This window comes from Vespa mandarinia, chromosome 2 (genome assembly GCF_050613455.1).
Source record: "Vespa mandarinia isolate Hongniang chromosome 2, ASM5061345v1, whole genome shotgun sequence".
Taxonomy (NCBI): Eukaryota; Metazoa; Arthropoda; class Insecta; order Hymenoptera; family Vespidae; genus Vespa; species Vespa mandarinia.
The window spans coordinates 8039804-8053613 of NC_140811.1; the positions used below are offsets into that span (position 1 = coordinate 8039804).

General features: G+C 34.6%; 2 protein-coding genes and 1 long non-coding RNA gene across 6 annotated transcripts; 2 read left to right on the plus strand and 1 right to left on the minus strand.

Annotated features, from left to right (window-relative positions):
* The first annotated feature begins 1561 nt into the window (after nucleotides 1-1561).
* On the plus strand, nucleotides 1562-5627 carry LOC118451504 (transcription factor YY2). 4 transcript variants are annotated; one of them, XM_035888153.2, is made up of 5 exons: nucleotides 1562-1776; nucleotides 1988-2219; nucleotides 2324-2988; nucleotides 3821-4376; nucleotides 4451-5627. In XM_035888153.2, exons 3-5 carry the CDS (start codon nucleotides 2376-2378, stop codon nucleotides 4563-4565), a joined length of 1284 nt encoding a protein of 427 aa, XP_035744046.1. In that variant the 5' UTR covers nucleotides 1562-1776; nucleotides 1988-2219; nucleotides 2324-2375; the 3' UTR covers nucleotides 4566-5627. The 4 variants fall into 4 exon arrangements, with proteins under 4 accessions (XP_035744046.1, XP_035744047.1, XP_085520710.1 ...); XM_035888154.2 differs by having other exon boundaries at nucleotides 2094-2219; XM_085664584.1 differs by having other exon boundaries at nucleotides 1975-2988.
* A 679-nt stretch (nucleotides 5628-6306) lies between these two features.
* On the minus strand, nucleotides 6307-7726 carry U2af38 (U2 small nuclear riboprotein auxiliary factor 38). The gene is made up of 5 exons (XM_035888155.2): nucleotides 7539-7726; nucleotides 7370-7457; nucleotides 7232-7298; nucleotides 6855-7143; nucleotides 6307-6774 (listed from the first exon to the last, which is right to left on the minus strand). Exons 1-5 carry the CDS (start codon nucleotides 7580-7582, stop codon nucleotides 6537-6539), a joined length of 726 nt encoding a protein of 241 aa, XP_035744048.1. The 5' UTR covers nucleotides 7583-7726; the 3' UTR covers nucleotides 6307-6536.
* LOC118451508 (uncharacterized) lies at nucleotides 7611-9359 on the plus strand. The gene is made up of 3 exons (XR_014983781.1): nucleotides 7611-7744; nucleotides 7821-8386; nucleotides 8511-9359. It is a non-coding gene; the product is annotated as an uncharacterized LOC118451508 (long non-coding RNA).
* The last annotated feature ends 4451 nt before the right edge of the window (nucleotides 9360-13810 follow it).

The window sequence follows — 13810 nt, forward strand, 5'->3', positions numbered from 1 at the left end:
ATACTCGCACTTACACATGACAGAATCACACACATATTGACACGCAAAAAGAAAAAGTTGGCATAATGAATATATATGTGTGTGTACATACATCATATATACATATGTATGTGTATGTATACATATGTATATATGTACATATATACATATTACACATAAAAAATATTGCTAGGACTTATAGAATACAACAGACGAATATACACATAAAACTTCTATAATAAATATGCCTATTAAAAAAAAAATAAAAAAAAAATAAAAAAAATAAAAAAATAAAAAAAAAATAAAAAAAAATAAAAAAAATAAAGAACTCCATGCCAGATCGTTGTTAATTATTTTTTTTCTACATGTGTATTTGTAAATCTTTATCAATTAGTATTTTTTTTCAATTTGAATTCTTAACCCCTTTTTTATTTGTAACTCTGACATTTATTAGGATCCATACGAGGACCTGTGTATACGAGTGCCGACTATAACCGGTACATCTAACGAGCTAACGATACGAGCGCCAACTTTTATCAATGATCAGTACTTTGCACCGATCGCAGAACACATTCGTTTCGATTCTAATCATGAATTAAAACAACAAATTTTTTTTTTTTTTTTTTTTTTTTTTTTTTTAGTATTGTAAGAAATATGTTAAAATAGATTAATATTAATTTTTCATTATAAAGAAATTACAATAAAGCTATTCTCAAACAATCGGGTGAATTTGGAAGAAATCAAATATTAATTTATTTAAAAATATTTTAAATCGTATCTTTTTTAAAATTTTAAATTAATTTTGTTCTGTTTTTTAAATAAAAATTTAATAATATTTTAAACCTTTAAGATGTTTACAAGGAATTTAAAAAAGAATCAATTCAGAAACGGATTAATTGATTCTGAAAATAATTTGTATAATAAAAATGAAGATATTTTAACATTGTCTTCCTTTAAATTTCGTTTTTATTAACATTTAGAAAATTATTTTATAAGATTATACACATTTCACTTTATCTACAAAGTGGATGACGGAGTCCGTCGTACGGAAGAAGTTTACTTGTGAATACGTATACCATAAAAAAGGGTTAATATATGAAATATAAATAAAAATGAAAATTTTTTAAATATATTTTTCAGGTACATGTGCACAAAAAATACATACGTTTATTTGCGATACAAAATAAACAAAATAGTAGATTATTAAATTTATTTTTTCTAATCGTATCATATTGACGTTTATAATAAATATTTTCTTTTAAATTTGTTAACATAAATTATTTTTCAATAACCCAAACTTGAAAAGAAACATTGTCAATCTGATTATCAGCAAGTTAACATTTATACGATGAAATAGAACGAACATAAATGTTCGTACATATTTGTTTGTATATTCCCATGTGCTGCCCATTTATACGCAGTTTATTATTATTAATAAAATACCAAGATTACAATGGAAAAGTGTATCGTTCGATGAAATATTTTTCCGGAGATGCATTTCATTGACTGATGTGCTTTCTTTCTACCTTTGAAATATTATCTAGCGCCAGATCGCGCTACTGCATCAGTGTAGTGACCGATACGTGACGTGATATTCAGCGTAGGTAGTTTAGACTGTTCGCATTTGTGTAAATGTTTCGTGTTTAATTATAAGACGTCGAACGTTGACTTTGATTGTCTCTAACATTGACAATCGTGGCTTTATATCATTTTTTATATTCTCATCTAGATTATATATCGAAGTACTTCATTTGTATCCGATGATGATCATAAGGGGAAGAAGTACAAGAATATAAGGTAATCTTTCTTTGGGAAAAAATGATGTGTAAATATTTACAGATTCATTTTTTATTTAAAAACATGAAGAAAGAAATCGCATGATATCAATTATCTCAATTATTGAGATATTTTAACAACAATGTGATCGTTATATTTTTTTTTTTTATAGTAATGATCTTTTAAATGATATATAAAAAAAGGAATTTATTGTGTAAGATTTTTTTTCTAGACATCGATCAACGTCGTGAAATAGTGAAAAAGAAAACAACGAGAAAAGAACGTAGGAAAAAATGTGAAAGATTTGCATTTGTTTAGTAACTTGTAATATTCTTTAGACAGAAAACTACTTGACCGATTGATTCCGGCACCTTCGTTCTGAGTAAAAATCTTGGCGTGAAAAAGAAACTGTGTGAACTAGCAATAGAACATTATATACATCGAACTATTAACACAATGTATTCGTAAGAACAAACACTTTTTTCATTTTCTTTTTCAACGTGTTCTCGCGATATGCGCTTTCGATATACGAACAATTTAAGTTTTACATACAATGGTCTTCTGGTAGAGTTCTTTAATTGTGCTATCTCGCGCACAACGTTTGTTCGACTACTAAGAAGATGGCGCGAGAATGCACCGAGGAGGGTCTTGTACTTACGGCAATGGTGGTAGGAGTCGACGATCACGTGACACTTACGTCGCAGGGCCGCTTGTCGCGCGACCGTGCGAGGCCAGCCATTTTGATTAGTAACATGGCGTCAGCGGAGATTAATATGGCGTCCTCGGACATAATAACCGAAGTGGAGCCAGAAATCCAGGAAGTCGAAATCGAAACAATACCGGTGGAAATACCTTGCGAAACGGTGGAAACGACTATTGAAGGGGACGATGGACAGCCGATGATCGCATTACAACCATTACCGGAACCAGGCCGTGAAGAAATCATTCTACAGACGCAAGAGGAAATCGTCGGCGCCGATCCACTGAGCGTGTACGATCAGATACCCGTACCAGAGAACGACATTTATGTCGAATCGAGTCCTGGACCATCGAGGAAGGGTACGAAGAAAGCTAGAAAAGGTGGAGCTTCTAGATTTCGAACGTCCGATCACGCAATATTCGGTGAAATGGGCTCAGAAACGAAAGCAAGAAAGTGGGAGCAGAAGCAAGTGCAAATCAAAACCCTTGAGGGGGAATTCTCGGTGACAATGTGGGCATCTGGAACGGACGACGGTAAGTTTTAAACAATCTAATATTGTGTCAATAAGTAGATCCTCAAATTTTCGTTCGGCTGCTTTTATATGAACTCGACTATCTGCTTGTTTCTAACGGCTATTCCCAACGTACGCTAGTGGAACGTACTTCCGGTAGGTTCTACCCAATCGATACTTCAATTTGGTTTGCTTCGCTAAAAAGAATAACTTCTTTCGGTTGCACGTTTCTTCGTTTTATGGAAGTCACACCGATGACAGTCTGCGTTGTTTGTTTTGATCGAAGGAACGCCATTATGCTGCCAGGGGGCAGCCATATTTTGAAAATGGCTTCTTTTGCTCAATTTACCTCTTGAGGAGTAAAATGGCGTCGGAATGTCGTTCTACGCGTAATGGAGCTCTTCCCCGCACCCGCTCTCCACCCCTTCCACTTTTTCAACGCATTTTTCCGTATTCAAAATTTCATGTATTTCTCGATTAATTGCCCTCTCATTCCCTTTTCTTTTTTTCTTTTAACTTGGTTAGAATTTCCTTTAGCCTTTGTGAAAAAAATGTTATACGAAAAAAAAATTACTTAAACGAATTTTCTCACATATGAAACATACCTTTTATATCATTTCTTATTTACAGATATTTTGATAACCTGTTAAGACGATCTTTATCCAAGTAAATTGATAAAGTATGCACAAACTTTTTTTTTTAAATATTTAGAAGAAGCGTACAAGTACATATACGATATACTCATTGACTTACAAGAGACAGAATCATTGTAGAAGTTCATTGTAGAAGAAGAATCTATTGCATCATAATTACAAAAAGAATTCTAGTAATTTTTGATTTATCCAATGTTACAGATGAAGGCTCTAATCCAGAACCTGATCCAGATTATACTGAATATATGACTGGCAAGTCAAATACAAAGTTTAATCATTCTGGAAGTTCTGTTTCCGATGGAATGCCAGGTCTCGATTTATCAGATCCTAAACAGCTAGCTGAATTTGCCAGACCAGGACATAAATTGAAAGTACGCAAACCACCTGTTATGGATGGTGTAGAACGTACAATTGCTTGTCCTCACAAAGGCTGCACAAAAATGTTTCGAGATAACAGTGCTATGCGTAAGCACTTACACACACATGGTCCTAGAGTACATGTATGCGCAGAGTGTGGAAAGGCTTTTGTTGAAAGTTCAAAATTAAAGAGGCATCAGTTAGTGCACACAGGAGAAAAACCTTTTCAATGTACATTCGAAGGGTGTGGCAAAAGATTTAGCCTTGACTTTAATTTGCGAACCCATGTCAGAATCCACACAGGTGACAGACCATATGTTTGCCCATTTGATGGTTGTAGCAAAAAGTTTGCACAATCCACGAACCTTAAATCGCACATATTGACCCATGCCAAGGCTAAGTAAGTTTTCGTTTTTATTTTGATTACCTAGAATATATAATACAACTTCGCATGTACACGTATATACATCGCAGATCGCGAAATGCCATTGGAAGACAAGTACAACAAATTCAACTTCAACAACCTCAATTCGTCCAAGTCGAAGTTGCGGATGTGGACAACCAGCAATTTATTGTCTATGCTGATTAGCCCCCTTGAATGTTGATCTCGTATTCTGGTGAATCTATTATGGAATATCATAACCATTAATTATTAACATAAGCAGTGTAAATATTTTCAAGATGCAGCAAGCGACAAAGGGAATCAGTCGTTAAAACTATTAGTTATGGTAAGAGATCGAGTTAATTAAATAATTAATACCTCTGTGCTTAGATATGAAATAACGAAAACACCGAGAGTATTGCGCTCCCAAAAACTCATTGATAAACAGTGTACTTTTTAAGACAATGCGAGGTGAAACGATGCACATTGCTTTGTGCAAAGTCAGACTTTTTAATAAAATCTAGTGCGCCGTCGTAATGTGTGACTGTACATATTTATAATTAAAGTAAAATATTGTATACAGTATATTTTGGAGAAATTCAAATGAGAATAAACCACAAAATACATTTTTTCTGTTAGACTCAATTGTACCATTTTAGTACAACGCAGCTTGTACGCCATTACCATAATTGTCGTTATCGACAACATCATGCTAGTGGTATTATCCTAAATTAATGTATAAAATGCATTGCCTAATAATCGCGAGTGTTTTTCATAGCGTCTGACTGATTAAAAAGAAGGAGGCATTGTATTGTCAGCCTCGCAAATTAATCGACAAAAATTTATTCGTGCAATAGTCATTTCGGAATATTCAAAAGCTTTTGATGATGTACGCTGCGTACATCTATAAAATCATATTTATAATCGTATTTTATGTGTTATCAGATCGCAAAATAAAAGCAATAGATATAGATAGTTTTAATATTAACTGTATTTAATAGCTATATAGCGTGCATTTCATTACACTATTATTCATAATAAATTGCATATCATAGTTTTATACATATAGCAACATGCAGGTGGTTATATGCATACTTATAATTCAGCGTATATAGTGACTCTAATGGCGAAACATTTTATCAACGAAACTTAATAATTTATAGATTTATATTTAATATTTGCTGTAAAGCACTTTCTTTGGTACAATATGAATGTACTTTACAGAAATATCTATGATTTTTATAAATATATTCGCTTAACAGGAATAATCTATAATTTGTGTTAAGAAATTATGATTTGCTACAAGCTTAAGAATTTAATATAGTTCAAAATATTGGCTCATATTGAACTTATATATAAATGTATTTTATATAATACATCCAATATCAATAAGTTTTATTTTAATAGGTTGAAATGTAGTGTAATTTTTTTAATTATTTGTAATATCACCATATTTCACACTATCACGCAATGCAATTATTTTTTTAAGTGCTTGCAAATAGTAATTACTCTTCATAAATCTTCTAGTCACAAAATTTTTGTTTTTGTAAGCCTTTCCAAATTTTTAGCGTGCTTTGCCCGATTTTTTTTTTTTTTTTTTTTTTTTATTTGTATATATATAACTAATTCTTTTTGTGTATTTTGTATCATGGCTTTGCTCGACAATGTGTATCTTACGCGTAAAGTTGTTTAAGATCATTGGAATATAAAAGTTGTACTAAATTTTTTCTAAGATAATGATTGAAAAGGATAATTTAAAATTTAATTAATCATCGATCTTTCATTTAAACGGTATATTTTTAACTATGTGTACATAGACGTATTTTTATTGATACATAGACTCAATATTAGTGCAAAAATCTAGGCAAAAACGCCTAAATAGTAGTAGCCAGTTTTTGTCTTAAGAAATAATACTGATCTTCCTAATCTTCAAAAAAATAACTATGCATTGAATTTTACAACTTTCTTATTGTATTCTTTTCTATTGTCTTACAAATTTATTAAATAATACATTTATGAAGTAAGAACATATATAGAAAGTAACTGCATGATGTAACAAAGTTACAATAGTTAAAAAAAAAGAAAAACGAGAGTTTAATTTTTTTCTTTTTTCAAAATTCAAGTTGTTTTATAGCGCATTACGCTTCTTGATTGTAGATATTCTTGTTTTCAAAGTTATTAGTATCTTCCAGATCGGCCGTCTCTACCTTTATCATCTCTTCCCTTTCGACGATCCTTCGATCTCGATCTTCTGTCCCTTGATCGAGATCTGCGTTTTCGATCACGGCCACGTGATCTTGATCGAGATCTAGATCGACCTTTACCACCTTTTTTACGACTATACAAATAGCGTCGCAATTCTCGAGAAATAGGTTTTAAGTGCATAAAATTACAAAATCCTGAACGTGTGCATTCACTAAAATCGGATGAAATAATTTATTAATATTTATTTTACAGACGTTTCATTATGTTTCAAAGAATAGATTCTATACATACCCCATTTCATACTGACGACAGCAAGCTTCTCTAAAGTCGGTTACAGGAGAGAGTTCAGCATAAACTGGTCTTCCTCCGAACCATCGATTATTTAAATCATTAACAGCTCTTTCAGCATCTTCCTCTCTTCGGAACTTGATGTATACATTACCGACTAAGTGATCACCAAGGTTGTCACAAACATTCATTTCTTCAATCTCACCATATTTATCCTCACATTCCACAAACACATCTTCAAAAAAATTATCGTAGTGTTCTTGCATTTCTTCATCTGATACGTTTGCCACTACTACAATTGCATTTAAAAAAACTTTATTAAAATCAAGGTTTTTAAATAGATTATATTCTTATGATTTAAATTTTAAATATGTACGTACAATGAGAACCATCTGCACTTTTTGCAGAATTTTGGGGATTTACATAAAGATTTTGCAATAAACATGTCTGTAAAAAAAACATTTTCATTACATAAGTTATACAAGAAAAAATGAACTATGGAAAATTTTATCACTTACCTGACTGAAAGTAGGTTTGTTGTGAATTCGTGAACACCTGTCACCGTGACGGCAAGCACCGATTTTAAAATAAAATGAACAATTTACTCTAAACAAAGAACCAAATATACCTATTAGTGTTTAATAGTGTGTACAGAGTGCTAACTTAGGGAGTTATCACAAAGCTTACTTGTCTTTTTCAGTACCAAATATAGATGCCAAATATTCCGCCATTACGTATTCTTTCCTATGTATATGTTTAAATTCTCCGGGCTAAAACACGTTACAAACAACAGCTGGAATACATTGCATTTATCGTTCTTTCGGTTTATTATAAAATGGCGTCTTACACCCGACCAGTAAAAAAAAGGATGGGTAAACGATCGAGCGCCATCTGTAGGTATTATGTTTTCAAAATGTATGTGTCACGTATTTGTTACGAACTATCGATAACCAGTATGATTATTTTCAGTATAATTCGTTGGAGGGCGTAACATAAACGTTCATTTGATATTTCAATAGTAAAAAGGCAACTGCTACGTCCTATTTGACTACCGACAAAAAGAGATAAGCTATCGATGTGTTAGATCGATGACCTTGTCCTATCATTTGATTATTTTCGAACTAACATTCATATGTGATTGTTTTCAAAGTGAAACGCCTTTTCTGAGTTATGGAGTAAAACGTATGCAATGATCGAAGTTCTTGTCTATTAGTATCTCAATGACTTCGTAAACAGCGGTCAACCGACACAAAATTATCACGTATTAATGATTATATAATTGATAACTAATAAACGATAAGAAAGAGAATAATAGCACATCGGAAATACAATGGTCGATGTAGTCACAAATAGTGATAAAATCACGACAACGACGATGCAATAATCAAAAACAATGATAAATGTAGCCATAAATATAGAGATATTAACATATCTTTTCGCATAATTTTAGAATAATTTTTATATACACACATCATTTTTGGTCTTTCAGGATAAAGAAATGTATTTACATCTTCCAAAATTTTTAAAGAAATAACGTACGTCCTTCAAAATGAAATATATTTGCAGAGAATAAATAAAATAAGATAAACCAAATTTTTTAACATCTCTATCTGTAAAGCTTTATCTTACTAAAAGGACACTAAGTTTTTGTTTTTTCAGACGAAGAAGGACCGAAATTTACGAAAGAATGAAGGAAAGAAAGAAAGAAGTACGTGAATTTTCATTTTCCCTTGGACATGGGGATATATCCATGATAGAGGTACCGTTAGTACGACCCTCGAAAGCTTCGAAAAGGGAAAGGATTTTCGTTCGAAGTAGTACGAAATAAAGCTTGTCGTGAAACTGGACGTGTACGTGCATGCGTATGTGCGCGCGTGCATGCGTGCGTAAGCTGTTGGGAAGAGAGAGAAGGAGAGGGAGGAGAGAGGGAAGGGTAGAAGGGAGGAAACAGAGGGACAGAGGAGACGCGTCGTAGACATAAGCGAGAACGGAAGATGAGGAAGGAGGGTGAAACGCGAGGAAAACGAGGGTTGCCGGAAAGTGGGGTGAAGAGTAGGGAGTAGGGAGAGGACTCTGCACCGCGACGCTACGGGGTGGTTGCCCTCGTCTGCGCTTTGTGGGAAATGCCCGTTCAATAACGCGTAGGTCCTCGTCTGCCCCTTCTCACCCTCGGAATCATCGCGGCAAGGGCCACTGCCCCAAAAGGCACGACTACACCCGTCGATTTACCCTTATCCTATCTCCTTCCTTTCTCTCCCTTCTATCTTCTCCACCCTCCACTCTCTTTCCTTCTTCGACAGCTTCGACTACTATCTATCTATCTACCTATCTACCCCCAGTTTTCGTTTCTCTGCTTCTACTGAACGAATCGCCCCCAACGCGTTCGAAAAGGTCGTACCTTGCCCTTACTCTTTCTCTCTCTCACGTTTTCTCTTTCTTTTTATCTCATTCTTCTCTCGCAATGTATTTTACACTGACCGTAGCAGGACGAAGCAACCTGCATCGACCCGTTCCCATCTTGTACATTGGAATTATTGTAAATGCATCTTATTCGATCGCCATGGTAACGACCCTCTATCTTCTATTTTTGCAAGCCCAGGCTATAACGTCTTGGAAACTTGAGCTTTCATCTTTTCATTCTAAAAGGAAGTTAAATTGGAATCATTCAAATATCTATGCTAATAGACAGTTTTAACCAATGAATTTTATAATTTAGACGGTGAAAGCTAGAAAATCGATCTTTATCGATCATGATATAAAGAGAAAATTGAATAGGATAAAATAGAATAGGATATTCTATGTTTATTATTGATGAGAGTTATATGATTTTTTATGTATCTACATATAGCAATGATTTTTGCTTAGATCTGTAACATTCTATATCGTGCGCGGTATCGTACAAAAAATAAGAGACGCGATTACGGTTTCCGTAGCGGATGCCATAACGGTGCATTCAGGGTCTATCGGATCAATAAGTGTTCTTCTTTTCTTGTAAAACGCATTTCTCTCTAAATATTCTTTGCCGCACTTTATCTTTTTCCGAATAAGTAAATCATCGGTTCTCATAGATAAATTCAATTGAATGGTTAGAAAGATACATTCAAAATGATTTAAATCAATAAATTATATATATATATATATATATATATATATATATATATATAAATTTGTGGAATAAGTCTATTTCCAAATAATTCTGTATGAATCATTTTTCATATCTAATGAATGAACCGATATATGTAATTTTAAGGTTAATATATAACATTACAGAGAGATGAGTCGATAAATACAAATATCGTGAAATGCATCGATAAGCACAAGTTCGATTCACTTGCATTTCCCAAGAAACTTTGTTGTAAAAATACGACGATGCTTTCTTGGCATCATTGGACGAAACTTTATCCATGTTTATTCGCTGTGGATAGTATGGTATGCGTGCAGATAGATACATAGATACCAGTCGCCTGCATCTATTTATATCGACGGCGAACCACGGTGCAACTGACCGTGTGGCCTTGACTTCCTGTTGACCCGACTGCCCCTAGGGAATTTTGGCGTACTCATTGGATTTCTGGGGACGACGTTGGAGGAGAATCGATGTACCACGGCCTTTCTTGTCGAGAACAGGATTACTTCGTATTCGCGGAGTTCGATCCAATTCCATTCTCCTGCTATCGGCAGTTATCGACTGAAGTGCCTGCTCGTAGGCAATTTGTCCAACGATCAATCTGCGTACCATTGCGTTATCTTTAGATTGATATATAAACGTACTACTTGCATACATATAGCATAGAGTCGATGAATATATAGGAAATCATCGTTTAAGAAGATTCAATTGTAAAATTGTCTTCACCACTGTTAAGGAAGATAAATTTTTAACATAGTTCATATTTCTAAAATATTTCCTTCGTTGCACTGACTACTCTACAGAAATAAAAGTTATATAGTTAGACAGAACAATTAAATAGTATACAGTTAAAAGGACTTACTGGTAATCTCCGATGGTTAGGTTATTCTTAATTTGAATTTGAAGGGAATGAATTATAGTTACAAGAAAAAGAGGTAGAGAAGATAAAGAGACAGGCCAACTATGGTGACTCGTAGAAGATTATAAAGGATGTCAAGGAATGGAAATCTGCAACTCTTGACCTTGTCCATGGATTCGTAGTGAATGAGAGAGAAACGAAGAGTGAGAAACACGAGGAAAGACATCATTTAAAAGCAAAAACTTTTTGCTTTCTTACCTGGTTTGAGCTTCTATCGTGGTTTATGATATACGATTCTCAGGTAAGAGGAGGATACGGACTTAAGAATTAAACTAAAAAAACACGGTAGATAAAACAGATAGACCTATTGTTAATAGATTCATAAACGTTAACGATATATAATATTTTCTAAATTACGATACATTTTATAAATTACGGTACATTTACTAAATTACAGTACATTTTCTAAATTGCGGTACATTTTCTAAATTATGGTATGTACCTAAATCTCTCCAGATGAAAACTTTTCATTTCAATAAGTTTTCCTTTCTATCGGATTGCACTGAGTTCGCTTGCCATATCAAGATTTATCGTATTAGAGTAGACGACTCATTTGTATGCGTCATCGCATTGTATCTTCGAAGTATCAAAATATTTAACGAGCCATATTGTTCCTTAGCCTTTGTCCGATATTAAAAGTACATCTGATACTAAAAGAAAGAGAGAGAGAGAGAGAGAGAGAGAGAGAGAGAGAGAGAGAGAGAGAGAGAGAGAGAGAGAGAGAGAGAGAGAGAAAGTAAAGAACAATGCAAATAATCGTTAAGACGAAGATATCAGAAGACTAGATAAGGTACTAATGGAGATATTTAGGATAATCTGCTATTTTCCAAATTTATTTTATTACTTTATTGCTTATCTCATGATTAAATGTAATTAACATTTTTATATACATATTTGTTTATTTGGAGATATGTTAGAAAGACGTTAAGAAGATAAGTAAACGTAGCCGACCTCTTGTATTTAACAGTAATTTGTTCTAGATAATAACCCCAAAATTTGAACTTCGTAATTCGTATAAAAAAAAAAAAATGAGAGACTGAATACTATGCAAATAATTCTTCGCATAATCGCGCATGCGTTCATATTATTTTACAAACATATGTTTCCTACGTGAGCATCGAGCACGATTTATAAGAAAATTATAACGTATTGTTTAAATTGAAAAGAATTTAAACAATTTTTTCTATATCAGTTAAAAGAATAAATAATGTTCATGCAATAAAATTTACAATGAAATGTTGGAGTCTGGCATCGAGGAACAAGGCACGAGAAAGGTCTGCTTCTGGTTACGTCAACGACCTATTAACATTTTCGAAACGGTCGTAAACGCGACGGTTCTCAAAGTGTGGTTCGCTAGGGTTTTCTCAAATATACTTATAATCGCAATTGTTAACATGGCATGTATCTTTCATCAGTTTTAAGATTGAAATTTTTTGAATCCCAAAATTTAAGAATCGCCAGTAAGAGGATGAAGGAAACTAAACGAGGTAGCCGATCGATAAGATTCTACACTCGTCGAAACGACCAACAAACCGATGAAGAAGTTTGAGGACCTCTGTTATATTCGACCAATCACAGGAATCAAACATGTCTAAGGAGATGAGACAATCGTGTTGTCGAGATGCACATATAGAAAAAAATAAAAAGAAAAAAATTAATTAAAAAATATTAAGAAAAAAGAACAGGTTGGCCATCAAAAGTATCTCGAGTGAGAGAAGAAAAGCGCAAGAAATAAAGTGAAAGAGAAGAAAAATATTCGGTTCCACCGGATTCTACGCCATTCAGTGAGGAATCTCAAGCCGATCACAAATATGCGTCGCATCTTCCAACTGCAGTGCTTCGCGACACTGGATCGACCAATCGGCGGCCTTTAATTTTTACTGATACAATGGCGAAAACGATATATATATATATATATATATATATATATATATACACGAGAGAATACGCAAAAGTTTAGCAACGCGATGAGAAATTCATTTTAGTTGTGTAGACATTAGGTCGCTTCGAAATAACTGCAGGGAAAATCGATTTCGCTTCGTGTAACATCGAAACGAAAAGTCAACGACCACGAAGGGATTTCGGAGGGAAGGTAGAAGAGAGGGCAAAAAAATCTCTCCTGACCTCGAGAGGGAGTATAAGTGAGCGAGGTCGTTCCACGATCGATAACGCGACTTTCTCGTAAGAGAAGGCGCGACCAAAGTTCTTCGAGCGACGACCACAGGGCCGTGGGATAATCGATCTTGCCCTACGAAAGGAGAACCCTCCTATCTGTCTCTCCTCCTTTTCTTGTTCTCTCCCTCTACTTTCATCTTTTCCTTCCCCCTTTTGTATCTCCCACATTAAATTTCTCTCTTTTTCTCTTTTGATTTGGCGCGTAAACGAAGCAGGATTTCCCTGGACGCAGAGCTTTCCGCCGACATGACAACCGCAACACATCGCGTTGCAGGGGAGTCGATATTCCTCTCGAAGGACTCCTCTCTCAGGTACACATTTTTCACGTAGAATCGTGTACAACGCACACGTTGCCGCATAGCGAAGGGACGTCCGCGCCGGGGTGAGCGTACCCACCCGCGTCTGCTGCTTGCTTACTCTCTCTCTCTCTCTCTCTCTCTCTCTCTCCCTCCCTCTTTCTTTCTCTCTCTCTCTCTCTCTCCCTCCCTCTTTCTTTCTCTCTCTCTCTCTCTCCCTCTTTCTTTCTCTCTCTCTTTCTCCCTCTTCCTTTCTCTCTCTCTTCTCTCCCTCTATGCCCTTTCTATTCCCTTCATCATCGTGCGTCGTCCTTCGTTCCATCTCCTTCCCCCCTTTTCTCGTTCTCTCCTTTTCCCTCGTTCATTCCGAGCGTCCCCTCCTTAGACCATCGTCGTCTCATCGGCCATCGGCTCGTTAAGGTTCGTCACCATACGACCATCT

What these genes read in the sequence shown, in the direction of transcription:
- LOC118451504 (XM_085664584.1), top strand. Translation starts at nt 2,376, where the DNA reads ATGGCGCGAGAATGCACCGAGGAGGGTCTTGTACTTACGGCAATGGTG. An exon ending in GGCATCTGGAACGGACGACG is followed by an intron (nt 2,989 to 3,820) that starts GTAAGTTTTAAA and finishes CCAATGTTACAG; the next exon opens with ATGAAGGCTCTAATCCAGAA. An exon ending in TTGACCCATGCCAAGGCTAA is followed by an intron (nt 4,377 to 4,450) that starts GTAAGTTTTCGT and finishes TATACATCGCAG; the next exon opens with ATCGCGAAATGCCATTGGAA.
- U2af38 (XM_035888155.2), bottom strand. Translation starts at nt 7,582, where the DNA reads ATGGCGGAATATTTGGCATCTATATTTGGTACTGAAAAAGACAA. An exon ending in TTTGGTACTGAAAAAGACAA is followed by an intron (nt 7,458 to 7,538) that starts GTAAGCTTTGTG and finishes TTCTTTGTTTAG; the next exon opens with AGTAAATTGTTCATTTTATT. An exon ending in ACAAACCTACTTTCAGTCAG is followed by an intron (nt 7,299 to 7,369) that starts GTAAGTGATAAA and finishes TTTTTTTTACAG; the next exon opens with ACATGTTTATTGCAAAATCT.